The 19991-nt window shown below is 52.0% G+C and overlaps 1 protein-coding gene across 1 annotated transcript in view; it reads left to right on the top strand.

Annotated features, from left to right (window-relative positions):
• The window catches only part of IQSEC3 (IQ motif and Sec7 domain ArfGEF 3), a 103845-nt gene that overhangs the window by 78223 nt on the left and 5631 nt on the right, over window positions 1–19991 (top strand). Inside the window, exons 6-12 of the mRNA XM_049624870.1 lie at window positions 6477–6599; window positions 7055–7221; window positions 12373–12512; window positions 13629–13754; window positions 15708–15807; window positions 15984–16145; window positions 18977–19069. Of these exons, the coding sequence (XP_049480827.1) occupies window positions 6477–6599; window positions 7055–7221; window positions 12373–12512; window positions 13629–13754; window positions 15708–15807; window positions 15984–16145; window positions 18977–19069 (911 nt within the window). The remainder of the gene's footprint in view (window positions 1–6476; window positions 6600–7054; window positions 7222–12372; window positions 12513–13628; window positions 13755–15707; window positions 15808–15983; window positions 16146–18976; window positions 19070–19991) is intronic.

Raw genomic sequence — 19991 nt, 5'->3', positions numbered from 1 at the left:
TGTCTCTCTCTCTCTGCCCCTCCCGTGTGTCTCTCCCTCTCAAAATAAATAAATAAACTTTTAAAAAGTCATTTAAGGAAAAGAGGGGAAAAGGAGCCTGGTGTCTAGTCCTAAGATAGAGGTGCAGCAGAAGGAGGCCCTTCATGAAGGAGGTGCACCTTCAGGGAGGAAAGAGTCAACCTAGGGGAGGGTGGTGTGAGGGAAGCAAGAGAGAGGAGTGTTTCAAGAAGGGAATGATTAGCATGTCGGTGCTGCCCAGAGGCTGCTGGGATGAAAAGTTGGTGCCATTGGACTTGCAACATGTCGGCCAGCGTGGCCTTGACAAGCAAAGTTTCCGTGGAATGCTGGAGGTAGATGCTTGGCTGGAGCGGATTGAAAGGTGAATGGGATTGAGGATGTGGAGACAGCAGGCATAGGGACCACCTAGCAGTTTGGCTCCAAAGAAGAGTAGAGGCAAGGGGTAGTGACTGGAGGCAAAGAAGGGTCCAGGCAGGGTTATAATTTGTAAAATAGGAAAGACAAGACTTTGGGTGCTAAGGACGATGGTTTAGTAGATACTAAATTGGTACTCCAGGAAAGAGCATCTCAGACATAACGTGTCCAAATCTGCAGTCTCGGTCTCTCCTTCAGCATATATGTCCATCCCATCATGGACTCGGCATAAAAAATAGCACCACCAGGCCCTCAGGTGCTCAAGCCATGGCTTGGAGACTCACCATTGACTCCTCTTTTCCTCACCTCCCACCTTCCCTCCATTGCCCGCTCCCATCAGTTCTTCCTCTAGGATGTATCTCAGATCACCCATCCACTTGGTCTCCACCTTAGCCTAGGCTCCATCAGCCCTAACTTGGGCCTTGGCAGTAGCATCCTAACAGGGCCCCTGCTTCATTCTTGTTCCCTGCCATCCCTTTTCCACTCATTCTCCCCCAGTAGCCAGAGAAATCTTCATAAAACAAACTGGCTCGTATCACTCCTCTGATCATATCCTATTGTCTCCTGTTGTATTCAGGCTAAACTCCGAAATCCTCTTGTGACTCACAGAGCTCTGTCTGGTCAAACCCCTGCCTGCCTCTCTAGCCCCACAGCCTGCCACTCTCCATTGTCCCCTTTACTCTCTGCATTGCAGACTCACTGACCTTTCTAGGTCCTTGGAAGTTCTTTCCTACCACAGGGCCTTGGCATATGCTTTCCCCCCTCTGCCTGAAAGCTCCCCCACCCCTCCCTTTCCCTTGGTCAGCTCCTCATCATTCAGGTCTCAGCTCAATGTCATGTCCGCAAAGGGGCCTTTCCAAAATATGAAATACATATTTTGTCCTCTCACGGAAGCCTGTCTTTTGCCTACATAGGATTCGCAACAATTACAATGAAATGATTATTTTTGACTCTGTGTATAATGTTTCTCTCTCACCAGGAAAGGGTCTGTGTTTGTGTTGTTTGTCACTTACACTGGGTCCCAAGCAGAGCGTCTTGCATACAGGAGGAAATGCATGTTTGTTGGAAAGAAGGAAGGAAGGAAGGAAGAAAGGAAGGAAGGAAGGAAGGAAGGAAGGAAGGAAAGAAGGGAGGGAGGGAGGGGGGAAAGAAAAAAGTCACCACCAGGGGCCAGAGAAAGCACCAGAGAGGGGAAGGGGGAAGGAAAGGAGTTGGGGATTGCTCCCTGCTGTGGCTTCTGGGTGCCCAGGCCAGCTCTGAAACTGAGGGATGGCCCCACAGCTTCTGTGCTGACTGCCAATAGTGAAGTGACTCCCAGCACGTGACTGTGACCATGATGGTGCCCAGTTGTCCCTCCCCTTGGCCCCTCACTGGCTCCAGCCAGGCATCAGGGTAAGACAGCTGCCCCCAGGGCATCAACACTAGATGGGGAAGGAGGCAGGCTTGCCTGGCCCAGGAGATGCCAGCAAGGCATGTGATGTGTGCAGCTCCCCCTGCAGGAGCAGCTCTTTTGTGAGCTGGTTTCTTCACATGTAATACAAAATAACAGGATAATGGTTAATATCGCACAGGATGGAGAGAGAAGATGAAGTCAGGGTGCACTTAGTGACAATCCTCAGTAACATGAGCACAGAGGGCGCTTCCCCCGCTAGTGTTGGACCCCCGTTGAAGTGGAGACGGCCCCTGGGGGAAGAGGCCTCACAAGAGCAGGAAGCCTGGCGCAAGCCCCTTTGTGGTCTCAGTTTCGCCTTCTGCAAAATGGGGAGATTATACACCAGAAAAGACCACCCAGAAACATGTGATGTTTTTCACCTTAAAAATGATCAAAGAGGGACTGATGTCCTTGGCTGTCCTGGGTGGAGGCCACAGGGTGGATTTGGAAAACTGTCAAACAATCTGCTCCCCACCACAATTGCAGGGTGGCAAAGAAGGATGGGGAAGAGGAGATTTTACATACTGGTAGACACAACAAAATAGGAGAAGCCGTGGGTTGGGGTGGGGGTGGGGGGCGAGGGGAGGGGGGCGGAGCCTGGATGGCTCAGTCGATTGAGCGCCTGACTTAGGCTCAGGTCATGATCTCACGGTCTGTGGGTTGGAGCCCCGCGTCAGGCTCTGTGCTGGCAGCTCAGAGCCTGGAGCCTGCTTCAGATTCTGTGTCTCCCTCTCTCTCTGCCCCTCCCCCACTCGCACTCTGTCTCTCTCTGTCTCAAAAATAAAATAAACATTAAAAAAATAATAATAAGAGAAGCCGTGGGAAAGAGTGAGAGAAGAGGAGTGGGGACTGGGTCACGGTGCAGCCTGGGCTTGTACCTCGGGAGAGAAAAGAGAATCAGGCTGAGTGGAGGAGCAAAAGAGTTGTGGATGATTGCAGGATGGCAGAGGCCCCTGAGGTGAGGGGCTGCCGGGACAGGCCTGTCAGGAGAGAGCACAGCCTCAGCCCAGACCACAGGCCCCACCAGGAAGGTATACAGTGGTTCGCTGGGAGGAGGGAGAGAAGCAGTCGGTCATCGGTCATTGCCAGCTCTATTCCAAAGCCAGCCAGAAATGGTGCTGTGGCCGCCTGCTGTCCGGGAGCCCTCTGTCTGTTCTGCTTCTGGGCCCTTCTCAGAGAGCGGGGGGCAGTCCTGAGAGGTCACCTGGCCCAAAGCCCAACTCTACAGAGAGGAAGGCATTTGTTTCCTTGGAGACAGTAGTGCCCTGCCGTCACTCAACACAGCTCTTTCCCTCCTGTCTGTGGGTTTTGCAGAACACATTCAGATTTGTTCCCCAGGATCTGAGAGCTCCAGGACACTGCCCGCATTGAACACTGATGCCCCAAGCTGGCAACTGCACGGAGTAAGGCGGGAATACATGTGTGTGTCCACGTGTGTGTGGAGGGGGCACGGCATCCGTCTCCACGTTTTTCCTCCCTCACTGCTCTGCAGAAGCAGCCTCTGAGAGCCTGACAGGGACGCACGAGTGCCCCTGAGCTGCTGCCCTGGTGGCCCGTGAGTTGCTGGACTCACTTTGCAAAGGCTCCACCTGGGCTGGACCCGCCTCCTTCCCTTGCACTCAGCTCAGCTACTGGCTTTCAGTTCTTAAGAAACACCTGGAGAGCTTGTGAAGAATGCGGATTCCCAGGCTCCGCCTCTACATATTCGAGTGGGTAGGTCTGGGGTGGGTCTCAGGGAGCTGCATTTTAACAAGCCACTTCGCAACTCTCACACGGGGTCTTTGAGATGTAGACTTTCAGCCCCACGGCCCAGGCATCCTCCCATGAAGTCCTTCCCGCGCCCCCCCCCCCCCCCCGCCAGTGACTGATTCACTCAGAGCTCCCCAGTCTGTGCGCTGGCGTTTCCACCTGGCTGAGTCTCAGGCTCTGGGCTCATTCCTGGAGCTTTTAGCCGCAGCCCCGAGCGAGCCAGCGAGCGAACGCGCGTGCGGGCTGCGTGTCACCTGAGCGAAGGCCTGGAAACTAGGCCATCGTGCTTGGCCGAGCAGATCCTACTTTCTCCCAACTGCCCCTCTGCCTCCTTTGGCGGCCCCCACCGCGGTGCCCGGGCTTCAGGCGGTCACGCCCTTGGAGCACTGGGGCAGGGGGCACAGGACAGAGACTCTGAGGGATATGGAGGCCAGGTAGGGGTGCGGTGGACAGGCTGATGGGGCGAGTCCTGGGCAGCAGCTGGACGCCAGGCTGGGGGGCTGGGGGCCATCCTGGGGTCCTCCGGGCTTGGCCAGCCTGGGGCCCACTGCCCTCCCCCTGGGCCTTGATGAGTTAGGCGGGGGCCAGGATGAGTGGGTGGGGCCCCTCTGCTCCATGCCCAGCAACACCCACCCCTGTCCAGTCTGTTGTATTGTCCTCCACACCCATCTCCTGTCCTTTTCCACCTCTCTCTCCTCTCTCTGTCTCTGTCTCTCCCCTCGTCTCTGTTTGTCTCTTGTTCTCTGTCTCTGTCTCCCCCATTTTGTGGGTCTTTCTCTCTCCTCTTTGCCTCCTTGCCTCTCCTTTTCTGTCTCTCTTGCCTTCTCTCTCTGTCCCTGTTCTCTTGGTCTTTCTGACCTGACTCTGTATCCTCTGTGTCTCTCACTGCCTCTATGTCTGTCTCCTCCCTCCCTATCCTTGCTTCCCCGGCTCTAGCTCCGGTCCCCTTGCTGCAGGACCACACTGGTTCACCTCCTCTGACGGCCTCGCTGTCTGGGTCGGTCATGCACGATTCATAACTCCTGGCTGTGCTGGGCTAGGGGATACATGGGTGTGGGCCCCATGATGCTGCTCCTGAGGTTCACTTGCCAGCCTGGGAGTGCTCAGGGAGGACGACAAGAACTGCTGAGAAATCAGAGTAGCCTCTCCCCAGGCTGGAGCCGGGGGCTGCTACCACCAGTTTCTGTCTCAAACACCCAGACACTGACATTGCCACTTGTCATACTTGAGCCACATTCTTGCCTCGGCCCCCCAGTGCCACCCTCCCTCTCACTATCCAGGCAGACAAGTCTGAGAGGAGGCTGGGCTTGACTATGAGGAGGATGGGCTCCCAGCCTGAAGATGGCCATCTCCCCTGTGGGAGCCGAGAGGGGGGCTCCTAGCCTCCCCTTTCTAGAAGTCTCAGTGATGCTCTCTCCTCCCTGTTCCCCCCTGAAAGGGACCACCAGGCCCCTGACCACTGTTGTGTGGCTGTCTCCCATTGCTTCCTTCTAAAAACTGACACCAGAGCCAGGGTTGAGTCAGGATCTCTGAGTCTCCTAGGTGGTGGGCCTTGCACAGGCGCTGGCATCATGGAGGAAGTGGGTCCTGCTTAGGGCTCGTCCCTCTGCTCACACGGTCACTGGGCAAATGTTCCAAGTCCCCCGGTATGCTGGGCACCAAGCCACACATTGGGCTCGAGCCCGGAGCTCGCCTCGCCTTTTTGGGCAGGAAGGCAGGCAGCAGCCAGGCCGTGACCCTGTGGCGGTGGCGGCCGGGGCTGTGGAAGCAGAGGGGCTGCTGACCCCAGCAGGCATTGTGGGGCTGGGTATGAAACGACCAGGAAAGAGGAGGTGCAGAAAGGGGGGAAGTCGTCTCTGGGAGCCTGGTGGCACGTGGGAGCGTCTGCAGTTCTCAGGCACATCAGGGCTGCTGCTTGGCCAGACCTGGATCCCTGCCCGCTGCTCATGGCCCTGGGGACAGGCCACCCCAAAGGAGGGCAAGGCAGCAGGAGGACAGGAGGGGCCCTGGGAGGAATGACACTGCCTCACGTCCCCACCTCCATTTCCCCAGGCACTGCAGGGAGACATTCAGATGCAAACTCTCCAGGGCTAGATAGAGGTGGCATTTCAGAGGTAGAAGGGCCCTTGGGGAGCAGGACTCTGACCTCTTTCCTCCTCAGAAAAAGAAACCAAGGCTCTAAAAGATGAGTCTTCACCAAAAGACACAAAAAATTCAGTGGTAGGCCCAGGCTCAGAACCCGGCCGTGTTTGTCACACTGTTCCCCTCCCACATTAGGCTGATTTGTCATTTACTCTTCAGAGGCCACAGCTTCCCTGAGAGCTCAGGGCTCCTTGGCTGCAAGGGAGCTTAGGATGAGCTCACTCCTTTCCCATCTGGCCTGAGGCAGACCCCGAGGGGTGGTACAGGAGGAGGGGTCCGTCACCTGGAAGCCCAAATGGGCAGAGAAACTAGGCTCCTAACAGGACAGGAGCAGATAAGTAAATTGCACTTACTCCTATTTCAAACCTTTGCCTGACTCTGAGACCCTCTGAGGCTGAGAGGAGACGAGCTGGGAGCTAGAAGATCAGCCTCCTTCTGGCTGTGTGGCTCTGGATAGCCCCCCGGCCTCTCTGGGTCTCTGGCTCTTAGCTATGGAGACAGCAGTCAGCCATCTGCCTCCCAGGGCTCTTGTGCTGGAGGAAAGATGGTGTAAGGGAGGGTCCTCTTAGGTTACCAGAGGGAGAATCCTGGCCACCAGGGTGGGCGGTCCAGTGGGAAAGGGGGCTACACCTTGCACCCTACTCCTCAGCTGCCTCCAGCTGAGAGAGGATTAGGGGCTGACCTCTCCTCAAGAACCCCCCCCCTCCCGACCTGCCCTCAGCTGTGTGGTGGACGAGATGGACTTCTCCAGCATGGAGTTGGACGAGGCCCTGCGGAAGTTCCAGGCCCACATCCGCGTGCAGGGGGAAGCCCAGAAGGTAGAGCGACTCATAGAGGCCTTCAGGTAGGACCCCCATCCCCGCTTCCCTCACACAGCCCTCAAAACACACGCCTGGGATGTGGGGCACCAGAGATGCTGGGGGGTCCATCTGGGGCTGGGAGAAGCCCTCCTGGTGGGGCGGGAAGGGTGGGGGGGCTGGCTGCAGAGGAGGGAAGGAAAGAAAAGGGACAGGAGCCCTTGAGCTCTCTAGGCTTAGAGGAGCGCCGGGGCCCTCCAGGTAGACAGGGTGCATCCCACCCATCCCCATGGACCAGCAAGTGTTTGGTGAGCATCTAGGTGTGGTGACGGGCTCCATGGCTGTGTGACACTGGCCCTGTCCCCTCAGTGGGGAAGAGGGCCAGGCTACAGGGACCCGATGCCCTCAGAGAAGTGGCATCTGTCCCCCCAACGACTCCCACTTCTGGAGCCCAGGGAAGGGGAAGAAGGGCCTCAGCACCCCGCTTGTGTCCCCACCGCAGCCAGCGCTACTGCATGTGCAACCCCGAGGTGGTGCAGCAGTTCCACAACCCCGACACCATCTTCATCCTCGCCTTTGCCATCATCCTCCTCAACACCGACATGTACAGCCCCAACATCAAGCCCGACCGGAAGATGATGCTAGAGGACTTTATCCGAAACCTGAGAGGTAAGGAGGATGGGGAGGAGGGCCGAGGCTGCTGCTCAGGCTCCGTTCTGTTCAGCGTGAATTCTGTGTCTGAGCTGACTGTAGATTGTCACCCTAGCAGCCAGGGGCACTGGACACTGCTCTGTGGTCCCAGTCACACACAGCCATCTGGAAAAGTTGCTTGCATGCCAGGCATTGGGGGAGTTTCCAGGAGTCATGGCCACTGCCCTACATCAACCGGCAAGGGCCCCTGGGCAATGCCCCTTGCCCTCCGTGGAACGTCCTCCATTGGTTGACTTCTAGGCCCCGGCCACACAGCTGGCGCCTATGTGTGCCAGCCCTTCCCACCGCACGACAGACGGAGGCTTTTAGGTCTTGGGTCCATGGACATCAGCCTTGCAGATAATTTCATGGCACCCAGCAGCCAAGTCCTTCTCTAAATGACATAGTGCACCACCTAGCAGGGATCAGAGCTAAACTGGCAGGATGTGATGTGTACTCAACTCACTGGCTTTTTTTCTTCTTTAGCACTTAAGGAATCAAAGCTATACATGCACATCATTTAATAAAGTCAAATCATTCTGCACGGCTTGCTACAAAAAAAAAAATTAGTCCCTGCCCCTGTCGCCACTCTTCTGCCACTCTCAACGTTCTTTTTGCCATTTATCGTGTTTCTTCTATATCGCGAAACCACGTGCTTCTTCTTCCTTTTTTTTTTTTTTTGTTCTTATTCCTTTTTTTAAATTGCTATGAAAGCAAACTGTAAGGTGTACAAATCTGAAAGCATGATGAAGTTTATGTTCATATGCATGTGTGATCACAGCCGTCTCTCGTTCCAGATCATTCCCCTGGCCCCAGAACATCCTCTCATGTCCCGGCCCAGTCAGTGCCCCTGTCAGAATGCCAAGGCTCCTGACCTTCCGTCCCCATTGACTAGTTGTGTAGCTCTTGAATTTCATATAGATGGGATGAAATAGTATCTATACTTTGCTTTCTTTTATACACTGCTACTTGTTCATTTTCAAAAATGTTAAGCATTATCTATTAATTTATATCTTAATCCGTTCGGGTTGCTATAACAAAATACTACTGGCTGGGTAGCTTATAAACAGACATGTGTTTCTCACAGTTCTGGAGGCCAGGAAGCCCAAGATGAAGGTTCTGGCAGATTTGGTGTCTGGTGAGAGCCCGCTTCCTGGTTCCGGCTGGGGCTTTCTCACAGTGCACTTGCCTGGTGGAAGGAGTGGGCTCTGTGAGGTCCTTTTTACATGGCACTGACCCCATTCACGGGGACTCCACCTTTATAACTTGGTTTCTAAAGGCCCCACCTCCTAATACTATCAGTTTTGGGAGCTAGGATTTCAGCATATGAAAGGGGGAAGGGAAACACAGACATTCAGACCATAGCAATTTCATAGAACATGAGCATTAGCCCTCTTTGATCCACCTTCCCCAACCCACCCCCACTAAAACTACCCTGAATCCCCATGATCTTCTTACAGCTGTAGCATTCTTTTTGTGACGTCAGTGTTTATGGTATTAAAGACTAGGTAAACACAGTTCAAAGCTGAGTCTTGAAGTATAGCATGATTACAAACCCTTTCTATTTCTCCTTTCCATGGAGTGAATACTTGTGTTCTTTTCCCATTTGCTCAACTCTCTACATACCTGCCACTGATTTATCTCCAAACTCCCCAACCTAAGTGTCAAGTTCCTCTCTGCACGTGGAACACGGAGAGGTATTCTTCTTGAAGTCTCTCTCCCAAGAGCCTCTAGTCTCTGCTCCTATCTCGACAGGTGGCTGGGCCAGCTGCATGCAGTCACCTGGGATTCCCTCCACCATCATCCGGGCACCTCCTTTGTCTTGTTCCTGTGTTTGGTTCCTGTATCCTAGATTTCATAGCTGGCTCATTTTTAGTTTTCTTCCATACGAAAGGTACATTGGCCGCAAATTTTTGAGAACTTGTGTGTCTGGATATTTGTTTTCTACTTTCACTCTTGATTGGGAGTTTGGCTGGGCATAGAATTCCAGATTGGAAACACTGAACTCAAAATTTTGAAGGCATTGCTCCATTGTCTTTTAATGGGCAGTGCTACTCTGCCATTCCAATTCCTCACCTTTTGCATATTATTTCTCTCTCTCTCTCTCTCTCTCTCTCTCTCTGAAAATGTACAGGCTCTTCTCTTTCTCCTTTGTCTTCTAAATTTTCCTGATGTTTCGCCTCATTATGGTTCTTTTTTAAATTGAAGTATAATTGATGTCCTATTAGTTTCAGGTGTATGTCATAGAGATTTGATATTTTTATACATTGGGAAATGGTCCCCATGATAAGTCTGGTTACCATCTGTCACCATACAAAGTTATTACGGTATTATTGACTGTATTTCCTGTGCTGTACATTATTATATCCCCATGACTCAATTTATTTTATAATTGGAAGCTTGTACCTCTTAATCCCCTTCATTTATTTTGCCCACCCCCAACCTGCCTCCCCTCCGGCAACCAACAGTTTGTTCTCTGTATTTATGAGTCTGTTTCTATTTTGTTTTGTCCATTTGTTTTGCATTTAGATTCCACATATAAGTGAAATCATACTGTGTTTTTCTTTCTGAGTTGTTTCACTTAGCATAGTACCCTCTAGCTCCATCCATGTTGTTGTAAATGGCAAGATTTCATTCTCTTTTATGACTAATATTCCATTATACACACACACACACACACACACACACACACACACACACCTTCTTTATCCATCATCTCTCAATACACACATAGGTTTCTTCCATCTCTTGGCTGTTACAAGTAATGCTACAGTGAACATGAGGGTGCAGATATCATCTTCTCTGTACTGTCTTTCTGGAACTCATGTTATTCAGATGTTAGATCTCCTGGTTTGATGTTCTAATTTTTACAGTTTTCTATTTTCCATATTCGTCTTCTGGTTGGACTTTCTTGAAGATGTCCCTTGGCTTTATCTTGCGAGTTTCCTACAAATTTTTTCATTTCTGCTGTCATATTTTTCATTTTTAATAACTCTTTTCTTCTGTAAATATTCCCCTTTTATAGCATTTTAGTCTTGTTTTGTAGATGCAACTATCTTCTCATATATCTCTGATGGTATCTGTTTGTTTTGGTTACTCCCTACTTGCCTCTATTTCTTCTGGCTTCCTTTTTCTGTTTTTCCCATACTTCTTTCTCTCTTGTGTTGTAGACTTTCCATATATACTTGATGAAACTTGATTGTTATCAAATATTTAAGAGTGAGCTAAAAGGCTGATTAAAAACTCTGTGAGTATGGGTGGGGGGTTCTGAGTGGTGGGCCTTTTCATACGGTGATTAAACTGAGCTGTTTCATTGGGACACCCTTACTGCAGTATCTTCAGATTTTTCTCTTGTGCTGGTTGATTCCCCAGAAGAGAAATGTCCGATCTGTTGACCAGAGGGTATGAGTCTGGCTGCCAATAGTCTAAGATCTTTTGGGTAAGAAGGATTGAGAGGGTCTCTTAATACATAGACATCAACTCCATGCTCCAGTTTTCAGCACAGACTCCCACCTTGGACTGGGCTTGGGTGCCCCCACCCCAGAGTTCCTGGTTCACCTCTTCCAGAGGACTGACCTTCAGTCCGCTGCTGAAGCAGAGGAAGGGACAGGGAGATCTAAATCCTTTGTAGACTTATTATCAACCTATTTTCCTGTTTCCAGCCTGACCTCCACTAAAAGTGGGATTCCTGTTGCCACCCATTCCAGAGCCCTTTGGTGGTTCTGTGGTGTGCTGAATAGCTTGTAACTTCTCGGCCGGCTTCAATTTCCACTTTCTCAGGATTGCTCATGCATCCACTTTCCAGGTCATATGGTGCCCTTGTTTCTTCCCCCATTCTCTTTCTCTTTGTGTGTATATGCCTCTTTAAAAAATTCCCTTTGACCAGAATATTCAGAAGGAGCACAGGTGTGCAACCTGCCATTCCAGCTGGGAGCCTCTGTGTGTTCAGTCCTGGTCCCTGCTCTTTCTTGCCCCCAGCCTGATGTCTTTTAGGCCCCCAGGGGTGCTGCATGGGCTAATTTGCCTGACTTGAAGAACCAAGATCAGATGTGGAAGAAACGGGGTTGATACAAAGAGTTGCTCATAGAAGGTATAATGTCATCTCACTAGGTAGGAAATCTCCTTTGAGGACACTTGCCAAAGTTGCTTTATTTTGAATGTTTCTGTCTTATAAGAGAAGCATATAGTCATTAAAAAAAGATTTAGGAAAGGTAGAATGAAGAAATTTTTTATGGCTTCTCTTTCTACCTCCCAAAGAATTTGTTTCCAAGTCAGTATATTTCCTGCTAGTATTTTTTGTTCCTGGAGTTTTATTACTATGAAGTAGGAGATGGGAGTAGAGTGTCCTTACCTGCATTGCTACAGGGGGCTGTCTGGCTCCTCTTCACCTAACATGTAACCACCACCACCTCCCCACACTCCCAGTGAGGGAAGAATCTTGTCACACATTCTTAGTTAACAACTAATCAGGGGCGGGGATTAGGTGTGAGAGGGAGGAGATCCAAGAGAGAATAAGACAGAACATCAGCTCGGCACCTGGGTGGTTCTGTCAGTTAAGCATGCGACTCTTGGTTTTGGCTCAGGTCATGGTCTCATCGTTCATGAGTTCAAGCCCCATGTTGGGGTCTGCGCTGTCAGTGTAGAGCCTGCTTGAGATTCTCCCTTTCTCAAAATAGATTTTTTTAAAAAACTTAAAAAAAAAGACAATATCAGCCTTCAAGTTGTTCTCATGGGGGACAGGGAGTGGGGTGGGGGTAGACAAATACACAGAGCACAAGAAGAACTACAGAAGTGAGGCCCTGAGTGGGAACATGGAGGCTGTATTTGAGGATGAGGAAAGAGACCAGGGAGGTGAGAGTGGATGTTCTGGTTATGGAACAGCAGGAGATGAGACTGCAAAAGTGTGTTGGGACCATATTGTAGTAGTTCTGGTGCCTGGCTAAGGAGTCTGTCCTTAATTCAGTGGGGCTGGGAAGCCAGTCACTGAAGGTTTTGCAACAGTGACAGGGCAAAATCAAGGCCACCCCTGCAGAACATCAGCCTGGTGGGGGCTTCCCCTCTCTGGCTGCAGGCCTCTGACACCTCCATCCTCTGCCTCCCTCGCCTCCCCTTCCCTTGCCATGTTGGTAGGTGTGGATGACGGTGCTGACATCCCCAGGGAGCTGGTGGTGGGCATCTATGAAAGGATACAGCAGAAGGAGCTCAAGTCCAATGAGGACCATGTCACGTATGTCACCAAGGTGGAGAAGTCCATTGTGGGTATGAAGACGGTAAGTGCCCACCACAGAACAGCACTCACCCCGTGGGAGCCACTTCCTCTCCCATGGCTGCCAGGCGCCCCCCCACCATCTCGCACCTGCCTTTGTCTCAAGACCAGCTGACATCTCCCAATCTCCTCCTTCCCTTTCAGGAACACTTTTCCATTATTTGCTCACTTCATAGTAATTGAGTCCTTACTCTGTGCCATACACTGCACCCTCCGTTTTCCCTTACCTCACTTCCTCAGTGCTACCAGCTACGGCAGCAGAGAGGCTGAGGTGAGATGTTGGGAAAGGCTGCCCAGTGGTCTAGGGTTGAAGCATCTGGATGGCCAGATGGGGAGACTTAGGATGAGATGGATACTGGGCTTTCCTGGATGATCCTACTGAATAGAAGACAGGAAAGAGGCTGAAGTAGGCTCTAGACTGTGGTAAGCCACTGGTGTGCCCCTTAGTTGTGACCTGTGTCGCAGGCAATATGGTCTATGTTGGCAATGATTCTCTGTAGTTTACTATTCATATGTCAGCAGAGACTCTTCATGCCATAAACTGAAAGCATGCAGAGTGGGTTCTGGTATTTGTCTCCAGTTTCTCCTCCCTAAATTGCTGGCCTAAGAAGCAGTCTGAGGATGTCGTCTGAGCTCTACACTGAGCTCCTCTCTGCAGGGATGGCCCTTTTCTGCCCAGAGCCTTTCTTGCCGAGGTCTGCAGTAGATTGTTTTACACACAGCAGATTTGAGGTATCCCTGCAGTCCCCTCCCTCTTGCACACTTGCATTTGGGTGTGCGGTAGAGAAAGGGACAAAGGGGCCACTTTGCAGGCTGCAGCCTGGGTCATGGGGGTTGACAGCAACCAGATTTGACCAATCTGGAAGCTCTTTTCAATTTCCATTCCCTGTGCCTTCATCTCACTTACTCCAGTGTGATGAACGCTTCTCCCCAAGCCTTGCTCCCCAAGAAGCATGACGAGGGAAAGAGCCCCGGTGAGGAGAGAGAACGGTTAGGGTCAAGTTCAGGCCTTGCAGTAGAAACCTTGGCCTCCATCTGCTTTCCTAGAAAGTGGGTGCTATGGGGTGGGGAGGACTGTGAGCTCCAGGGCTCCTCCCCTAAGTTCCTGCCTCCACTGAAGGTGCTGTCGGTGCCCCACCGCCGCCTGGTCTGCTGCAGCCGGCTCTTTGAGGTGACAGATGTCAACAAGCTGCAGAAGCAGGCCGCGCATCAGAGGGAGGTGTTCCTCTTCAACGACCTGCTGGTGGTGAGTACACGGGCCAGGCCGGGGCCACCTGCTGCCCAGCTCAGCCTTAGCCCTTACCCCAGAGAGGGGCGGGGAAGGCCTCAGAGACTTCACTCAGAATGCCACAGTCAGGGGCTGATTCCTCTTGCACGACACTGTCCCATCATGGGGGGTGAGGTTGCTTAGCCACATAGGGCTACTTTGTAAGTTATGAAGCTGAGGCTCAGAGAGGTCAAGTGATTTGTTTATGGTTCCACAGTCATGGTGGGAATGAACCAGATCACAGATCATGAGCCTCTCCCACAGTACAGGAAACCTGGGGCGGGACAGGACAGGGGTGTGCTTCTCGTCCCACAGCCAGTGGGGGATGGTGGGCCTGAGCGGGGCCTGCGCTGCCTGGGGCCCAGGGGATGCGTGCATGTGTGTGTGTGTGCACATGTGTGTGTGCATGTCTGTGGCGTACTCATTCTTTGTTCTTTGGAATAGGTATCCATTCCACAATATTTAATGAGGGTCAACTATGTACCGGGCATTTTTGTAAGTGCTGGGAAACAGCAGTGAACACCATCGGGTCTCTGTCTTTCCCTCGTCTCCCACATCCTCTCTATCCATGAGTCATGGTGGCACTATCTCTAAAATTATCCCACATCTAACCATCCACCCCTGAGCTCCACCTTGCACAGAGCAGCAGAGTGATCCTTCCAGAGTACAAATCGGGCCTCATATCTGCCATGTTTCCCATGCCAGGCAAAGGAAGCCCGCACCCCCCACTTGGAGGCCTCCTGGATCTCTGACCTCCCCTCCCCGCCCTCCACTCCACAGCTTGCCTGCGCTGGCACCTTGGTCTCCAGAGCTGAGTCCCAAGGGCCAGGCTCCTTCCATCTCAGACCTTTGTTCTTGCCACCACCCTGCCAGACTTTGCCCAGCCACCTCCCTGTCTTCATTCAGGTCTCAATTCAAACATCACCTCCTCCCAGAGGCCCTCCCTGTGCACCTCAAAAGGTAGCCTGCCCAGTTACCTTCTATTCCTGCCCTATTTCATTCTCTTTAACACTTGTCAGTTTCTGGAATTACCTTATTTATTCCTTCACTTTGGTTTTCTTCTGCTTATTATGCTTTATGGATCAATCCATTGGTTTACCCCCTGACCGGTCTTGCTCCGCAGCTCTGTTAGGCACTCTGGGGGCACAGCTCTCTCTGGCTTCTGTGCTCCTGTGCCTCCAGGGCCCAGCTGGGAGAAGGTGCTGAAGAAGTGTTTAAGTACTGAGCAACTGGCTAAGTTTCCATTTTAGTTGGGGAGGGAGATAGGAAATAATGAAGGAAACAAATAAACCAGATAGTATCAAATTGGGAAAAAGGTGGTGTGAAGACGATGAAACCCAATGACGGGATAGGGAGGAAGGAGGGGCTGGGGTTAGGGCCAATGTGGTTTGGTTTGTTTTTGTTTGTTCCATGGGCTGCTCAAGGAGATCTCTAAGCAGGCGGCATCTGAGTTCAGATCTAAGTAATGAGAGCAATCCAGCCATGCAGAGAGCCGCAGGGAGAGGTGCGGAATGGGGATAGCATGTGCAAAGGGCCTGCAGCAGGACCAAGCTGGCCCTGTTCAGGCCACGGAAAGGATGACAGCAGGGCTTGAGCATGAAGCCAGAGTGAGGCAGGGACCAGATGGGGAGAGGCGGGCAATGTGCACTTCTAAGTGCAGTGGGAACAGCCACTGAGGGGTTTTATGCAATACAAGAAACCCCATATTGTGATACGGTATGTGTATTTATATACCTGTTATATGTGTGTGTGTGTGTGTGTACGTATGCGTGAATGTCAACGTGTGAATGTACCCTAAGTATATAAGCGTGCACGTGTGTTCATGTTTCTTTTTGGGTGTGTGCTCACCTGTGTCCCTGTGTGCTCGTGGGCCTGAGTGTGCACACATGTGTGTACACACTCAGTGCATGTCTCTCTCCCTCTCTTGAACAGATTCTCAAACTTTGCCCGAAGAAGAAGAGCTCCTCCACATACACGTTCTGCAAGTCAGTGGGCCTGCTGGGCATGGGGTTCCACCTCTTTGAGAATGAATGTGAGTCTCCCTCGGCCCCGGAGATGTGGCCAAGGGTATTGGGGAGAAGTTGGAGGCTGCAGGGAGGGGGAAGGGGGTAAGCACCCCAAAAGCCCCATCCAACTCTCCACACTGGGCCGGCTCCTGCCTCACTCACTGCTGCTCATGGCCGTGGGGGCCTGGGGTCTGCTTTCCAGATTACTCTCATGGCATCACCCTGGTGACCCCGCTTTCGGGCTCTGAGAAGAAGCAGGTGCTGCATTTCTGTGCCCTGGGCTCAGACGAGATGCAGAAGTTTGTGGAGGACCTGAAGGAATCCATCGCTGAGGTGACAGAGCTGGAGCAGATCCGGATAGAGTGTAAGGACGCGATGGCCGGGTGGGCGGGTGGGCTCAGGGTCAGCGGGGAACACAGGCTGCTTGCGGCACAAGTCTGACTCCTTGCCCCACTGTGGAGCGAGTGTGGGGTGAGCCGAGGACGCTCCTGCCATCCCGAGGCCACCCCGGCCCCACTGCACCATCACAGTTAAAGCGAGGTGCACATGCTCCGGTGGGGCTGTGGGGGTGCCCCTTGGAACAGGGGACTCTGTGGTGTTTGAGCAACACATCCAAGCCAGCCGACCAAGGCAAGGAGGCAAGCCCAAAAGGCCTGGCGACCCAGGCGCTTCTCTTCCCACCAAACTGCCTTGTACAGCCCCTCCCCCTGGATCCAGTCACGTTCACGCATTACATCTGGTTGTGTCATTTTCCTTAATCTCTTTTAATCTAGAATCATAGTCCCCCCGACTTTGTTTTTTCATGAGATGGTCTTTTTGAAGAGTCCAGCCTGGCTTTCTGACTATCCCTCACCTAGGAGTTGTCTTTTTTTCCCCCTAAGGAATGCCTTGATTCTTGATTGTTCCAATTCAGGCATTGTAGAAACTATGAGGGGTCTTTGTAGGTCCGGGTGGTTTGCCAGTTACTTTGTGGTTTAGGAAAAGAGTGGCAGTGGCCTGCAAGCTGTGCCCACTTGCAGGCTTTTGCTGCTTAAGCATAGATCGCCTTTATCAGGAAGTTTAGTAAGAATGGATTCAGAAACTAAACCAGAAAGTACAGACAGACTTCAGGTCTGCCTTATACGGTCACTCTGTTGGAAAGTGGTTCTAAATTAATATAAACGCATTAGGCAATAGGAAAGGCAGTGGGAGTTTTGGGAGCAGGGGACCAACATGACAGGGCAGTGCTTTTTAATCAGCGTTTTTGGAACACCTACTACGTGCCAGGCAGTTTGCCTACAGCATTCACAGTGAGGTCGCAAGGTAGGTGCTTGTCCGCAGTTCACAGACGAGACCCAGGGCCACTGAGGGATGTGTTTAAGGGCGTGCGTATTAGAAGTGGAGAAGGTGGCACTTGCGTTTGAGTCTGATTCTGAGGCTCATGTAGTTTCTCCTCTGAGAACGACAGAAGACGTGCCGTGTATAAGATCGTCAGGAAACCGCTAAATCCGGTTGAAAAAAAAACCCACCAGACCAGACCATACAACTCGGTAACTGCTTGGGTGGTAGGGGTGTACATTCCCTTGTCTGCGCTCTGGGGGCAACCGCGAGCTCAGCAGGATAACAGACAGACTCTTCAACGGCTGGACTGGATGCTCAGAGATGCCACCTTGGCTGTTGATCTTGAACATGCTCAAGGACACACCCTCAAATGTCACTTCTGTCACTGTCAAAATGTTACAGATGGCTCTGCACAGCCCTGGGGAGGCATAGCACACCAATGGGCCCCATGCTTGCTGGAAGAGATCCCTTTTCCCCCATCAACCCGGGAGCGGCATCCCTGTCCCTTCCAAAGTACAAAGGAGTAGACATTGCCAGAAGCAGTATATCAAGAGTGAATATCATCTCCTGCTGTCTAGAGGGCAGGGGAGCAGAGAGAGAGCCTCACGTCTGGCTGGAAGTAACAGCTGAGAAAAGATGAAGTACTGGTGAGGGAGGCAGGGAGGGAAGGAAGTAGAAAAGAAAATGAAAACAGTAACAGCGACCATGCGTTACATGCCTGGTACTGGGCTTAATGCCAGACCTATCATATTGTTTAATCCCTGCCACAATTTTCCGTGAGGCAGGTAGGATTGTCCTCATTTTACAAATAAGGAGAGTCTAACAGAGCTTAAGGAAGCTGTCCAAGTTCACACAGTCATGACAAAGCAAGATTCGCACCAAGGTCCTCAGACTCTGTGCTTATAATTACGATGCTAATTTCTCCAAAGCCAAGACAGCCCTTTTCCAGGGAGGGATGACCCCCCATTCAGGAGAAGTATCAAGTATTGACTGGTGGTGTACTTCAAGCAGTCAGGACAAACTGTTCTGGTTTGGAGTGTGCAGTCCAGTGTCCCTGGCTTCCTGACAACTAGAGAGACAGAAAATGGGACCCAGGAGAGCGGCCTTAATCAAAGGAACTTGAGTTATGTCTCCTGGAAAAGAGACACTGAAGGAGTGATTTAATAATCGTCAAACCTCTGAGGATGGTAACTGGCGCTTCTCTAACACCGCCGAGAGAACGAGAAGGAACAGGTTGACAGTCTAGGGAGAGGAGTCAAGGTTGTGGACAAGACAGATGCCCTGGCCACACGGACTGCACCCCACCGATACCCTCGGTGGGGAATCTCCTCCCTGGGAGAGCTCTGGAAACCCTGAGGAAGGTCTGTCCTGCTGGGCACAAGGTGGGCAGGCTGGCTGTCACCAGCCATCACCGAGGTCCACTGGTCCAAGTAATTTGTTTCTGCTATAATAAAAGCTAATATTTATTGAGCACCTGCCTCCAGCCAGGCCTCGTTCTAAAGGGCTTTGATGTATTTCCTCACGTAATCCTCTTAACAGCACTTTGAAGTGGGCACCGCTGTCCCCTCTGGTAAGGCATGGAGAGGTTAAGTAAATTGTCCAAAGCCACACAGGTAGGAAGCCCCAGAATCAGGATTCAGACCCAAGCAGCCCACCGCCCTCTCTTTTGCCTCTGACATTCAAGCAGCTAATAGCTTCCCCCCACACAGAGATGGAGAAACCGAGGCTCTAGCTGTGAAGTGGGGTGCCAGACTCAGGCCACACTTTGTAGCATGTCAGGGAGCCCCCCTCTTCTTGTTCTCTCCTCATTCCTCTTCCACCTCACTGTGCTTGAGGCTGGGTTCCTCTCTGTTCACGGGCCTCTCTGTCCTGCAGGGGAGCTGGAGAAGCAGCAGGGAGCAAAGACGCTGTCCTTCAAGTCCAGCGGGGCACAGGTGGACCCACAGTCCAAGCACGGATCGCCTACAGGTGAGCCCTGGTTCTGCTCCGTTGTCCCAGGCCCCAGGCCTACAATGGCCCTGGGCCTGCACGGGGGCCACCCTCTGCCCCCGGCCTGGGGTTCCTGGGGAATTGGGGTGAGGAAAGTACTTGTTCCCATGGCCATTTCTTTCTGCTAGGAGCTCCAGGCTTAATCTCATGGGCCTTAGTGGTGTGAGTGAGAAGGAAGGCGTGAGAGGAATGTGTCGATTTACATGCTGCCCTGAGGCCCTGGGTCCCTGTGAAAAACAACCATTCTCCCTGGAGGAGTCAGGCCAAGACAGCCCTAACCCCAGTCAAGGAGCCTCCTACCCACCCCCTCCCACCCACACCCAGGCTGTCTGGGGACTCCGGTTCACTGGAGGGGGTGACAGGTGTAGTAAAGAGAAGCAGCATGAGCCCGGTAAGGAGGGTGGCCAGGAGGGTCTGGAAATCTTGATCTGCCCGTCCAGTCCTTTCCCTAAGGAGCCACGAGTGCTTTCCTCTCCCAGGCCAGAGTCAGCCTGCCCCCAAACCCAGATAAACCTCCAAACCTAACTTCCCAAATGGTTTCTTCAAATTGACTTATGCACTCCAGACACATCAAGCCAGCCTCAGATTTTTTTTTTTTTACCACCTTTGGCCACGTTTTCTAGACCTGCCTTATTTCTTCCATGGACATCTTCCTACTTTCTACCTCTTGCCCCTCACCTTTACCCCCACCCACAGGGGGCATGGGAAGAGTTACCTCCACCCCCACTCTGCAGTCCCAAATAAAAATTAGAGGGAGAGATGGCGTGAGAATTAACTCCCATCCCAACAAACCCCCAGCAAACCATCAGAACTGTTCACTAATTAATTAATTCAGCCATTTGTTCTTTCATTTAACCAACATTTATTGGGTGCCTGCTGTGTGTCCCCTGCTAAGCACTAG

This window comes from Panthera uncia, chromosome B4, assembly GCF_023721935.1.
Source record: "Panthera uncia isolate 11264 chromosome B4, Puncia_PCG_1.0, whole genome shotgun sequence".
In the NCBI taxonomy this organism is placed as follows: Eukaryota; Metazoa; Chordata; class Mammalia; order Carnivora; family Felidae; genus Panthera; species Panthera uncia.
The sequence above is the reverse complement of the archived record's forward strand: the minus strand, read 5'-3'. Positions and strand labels throughout refer to the sequence as shown.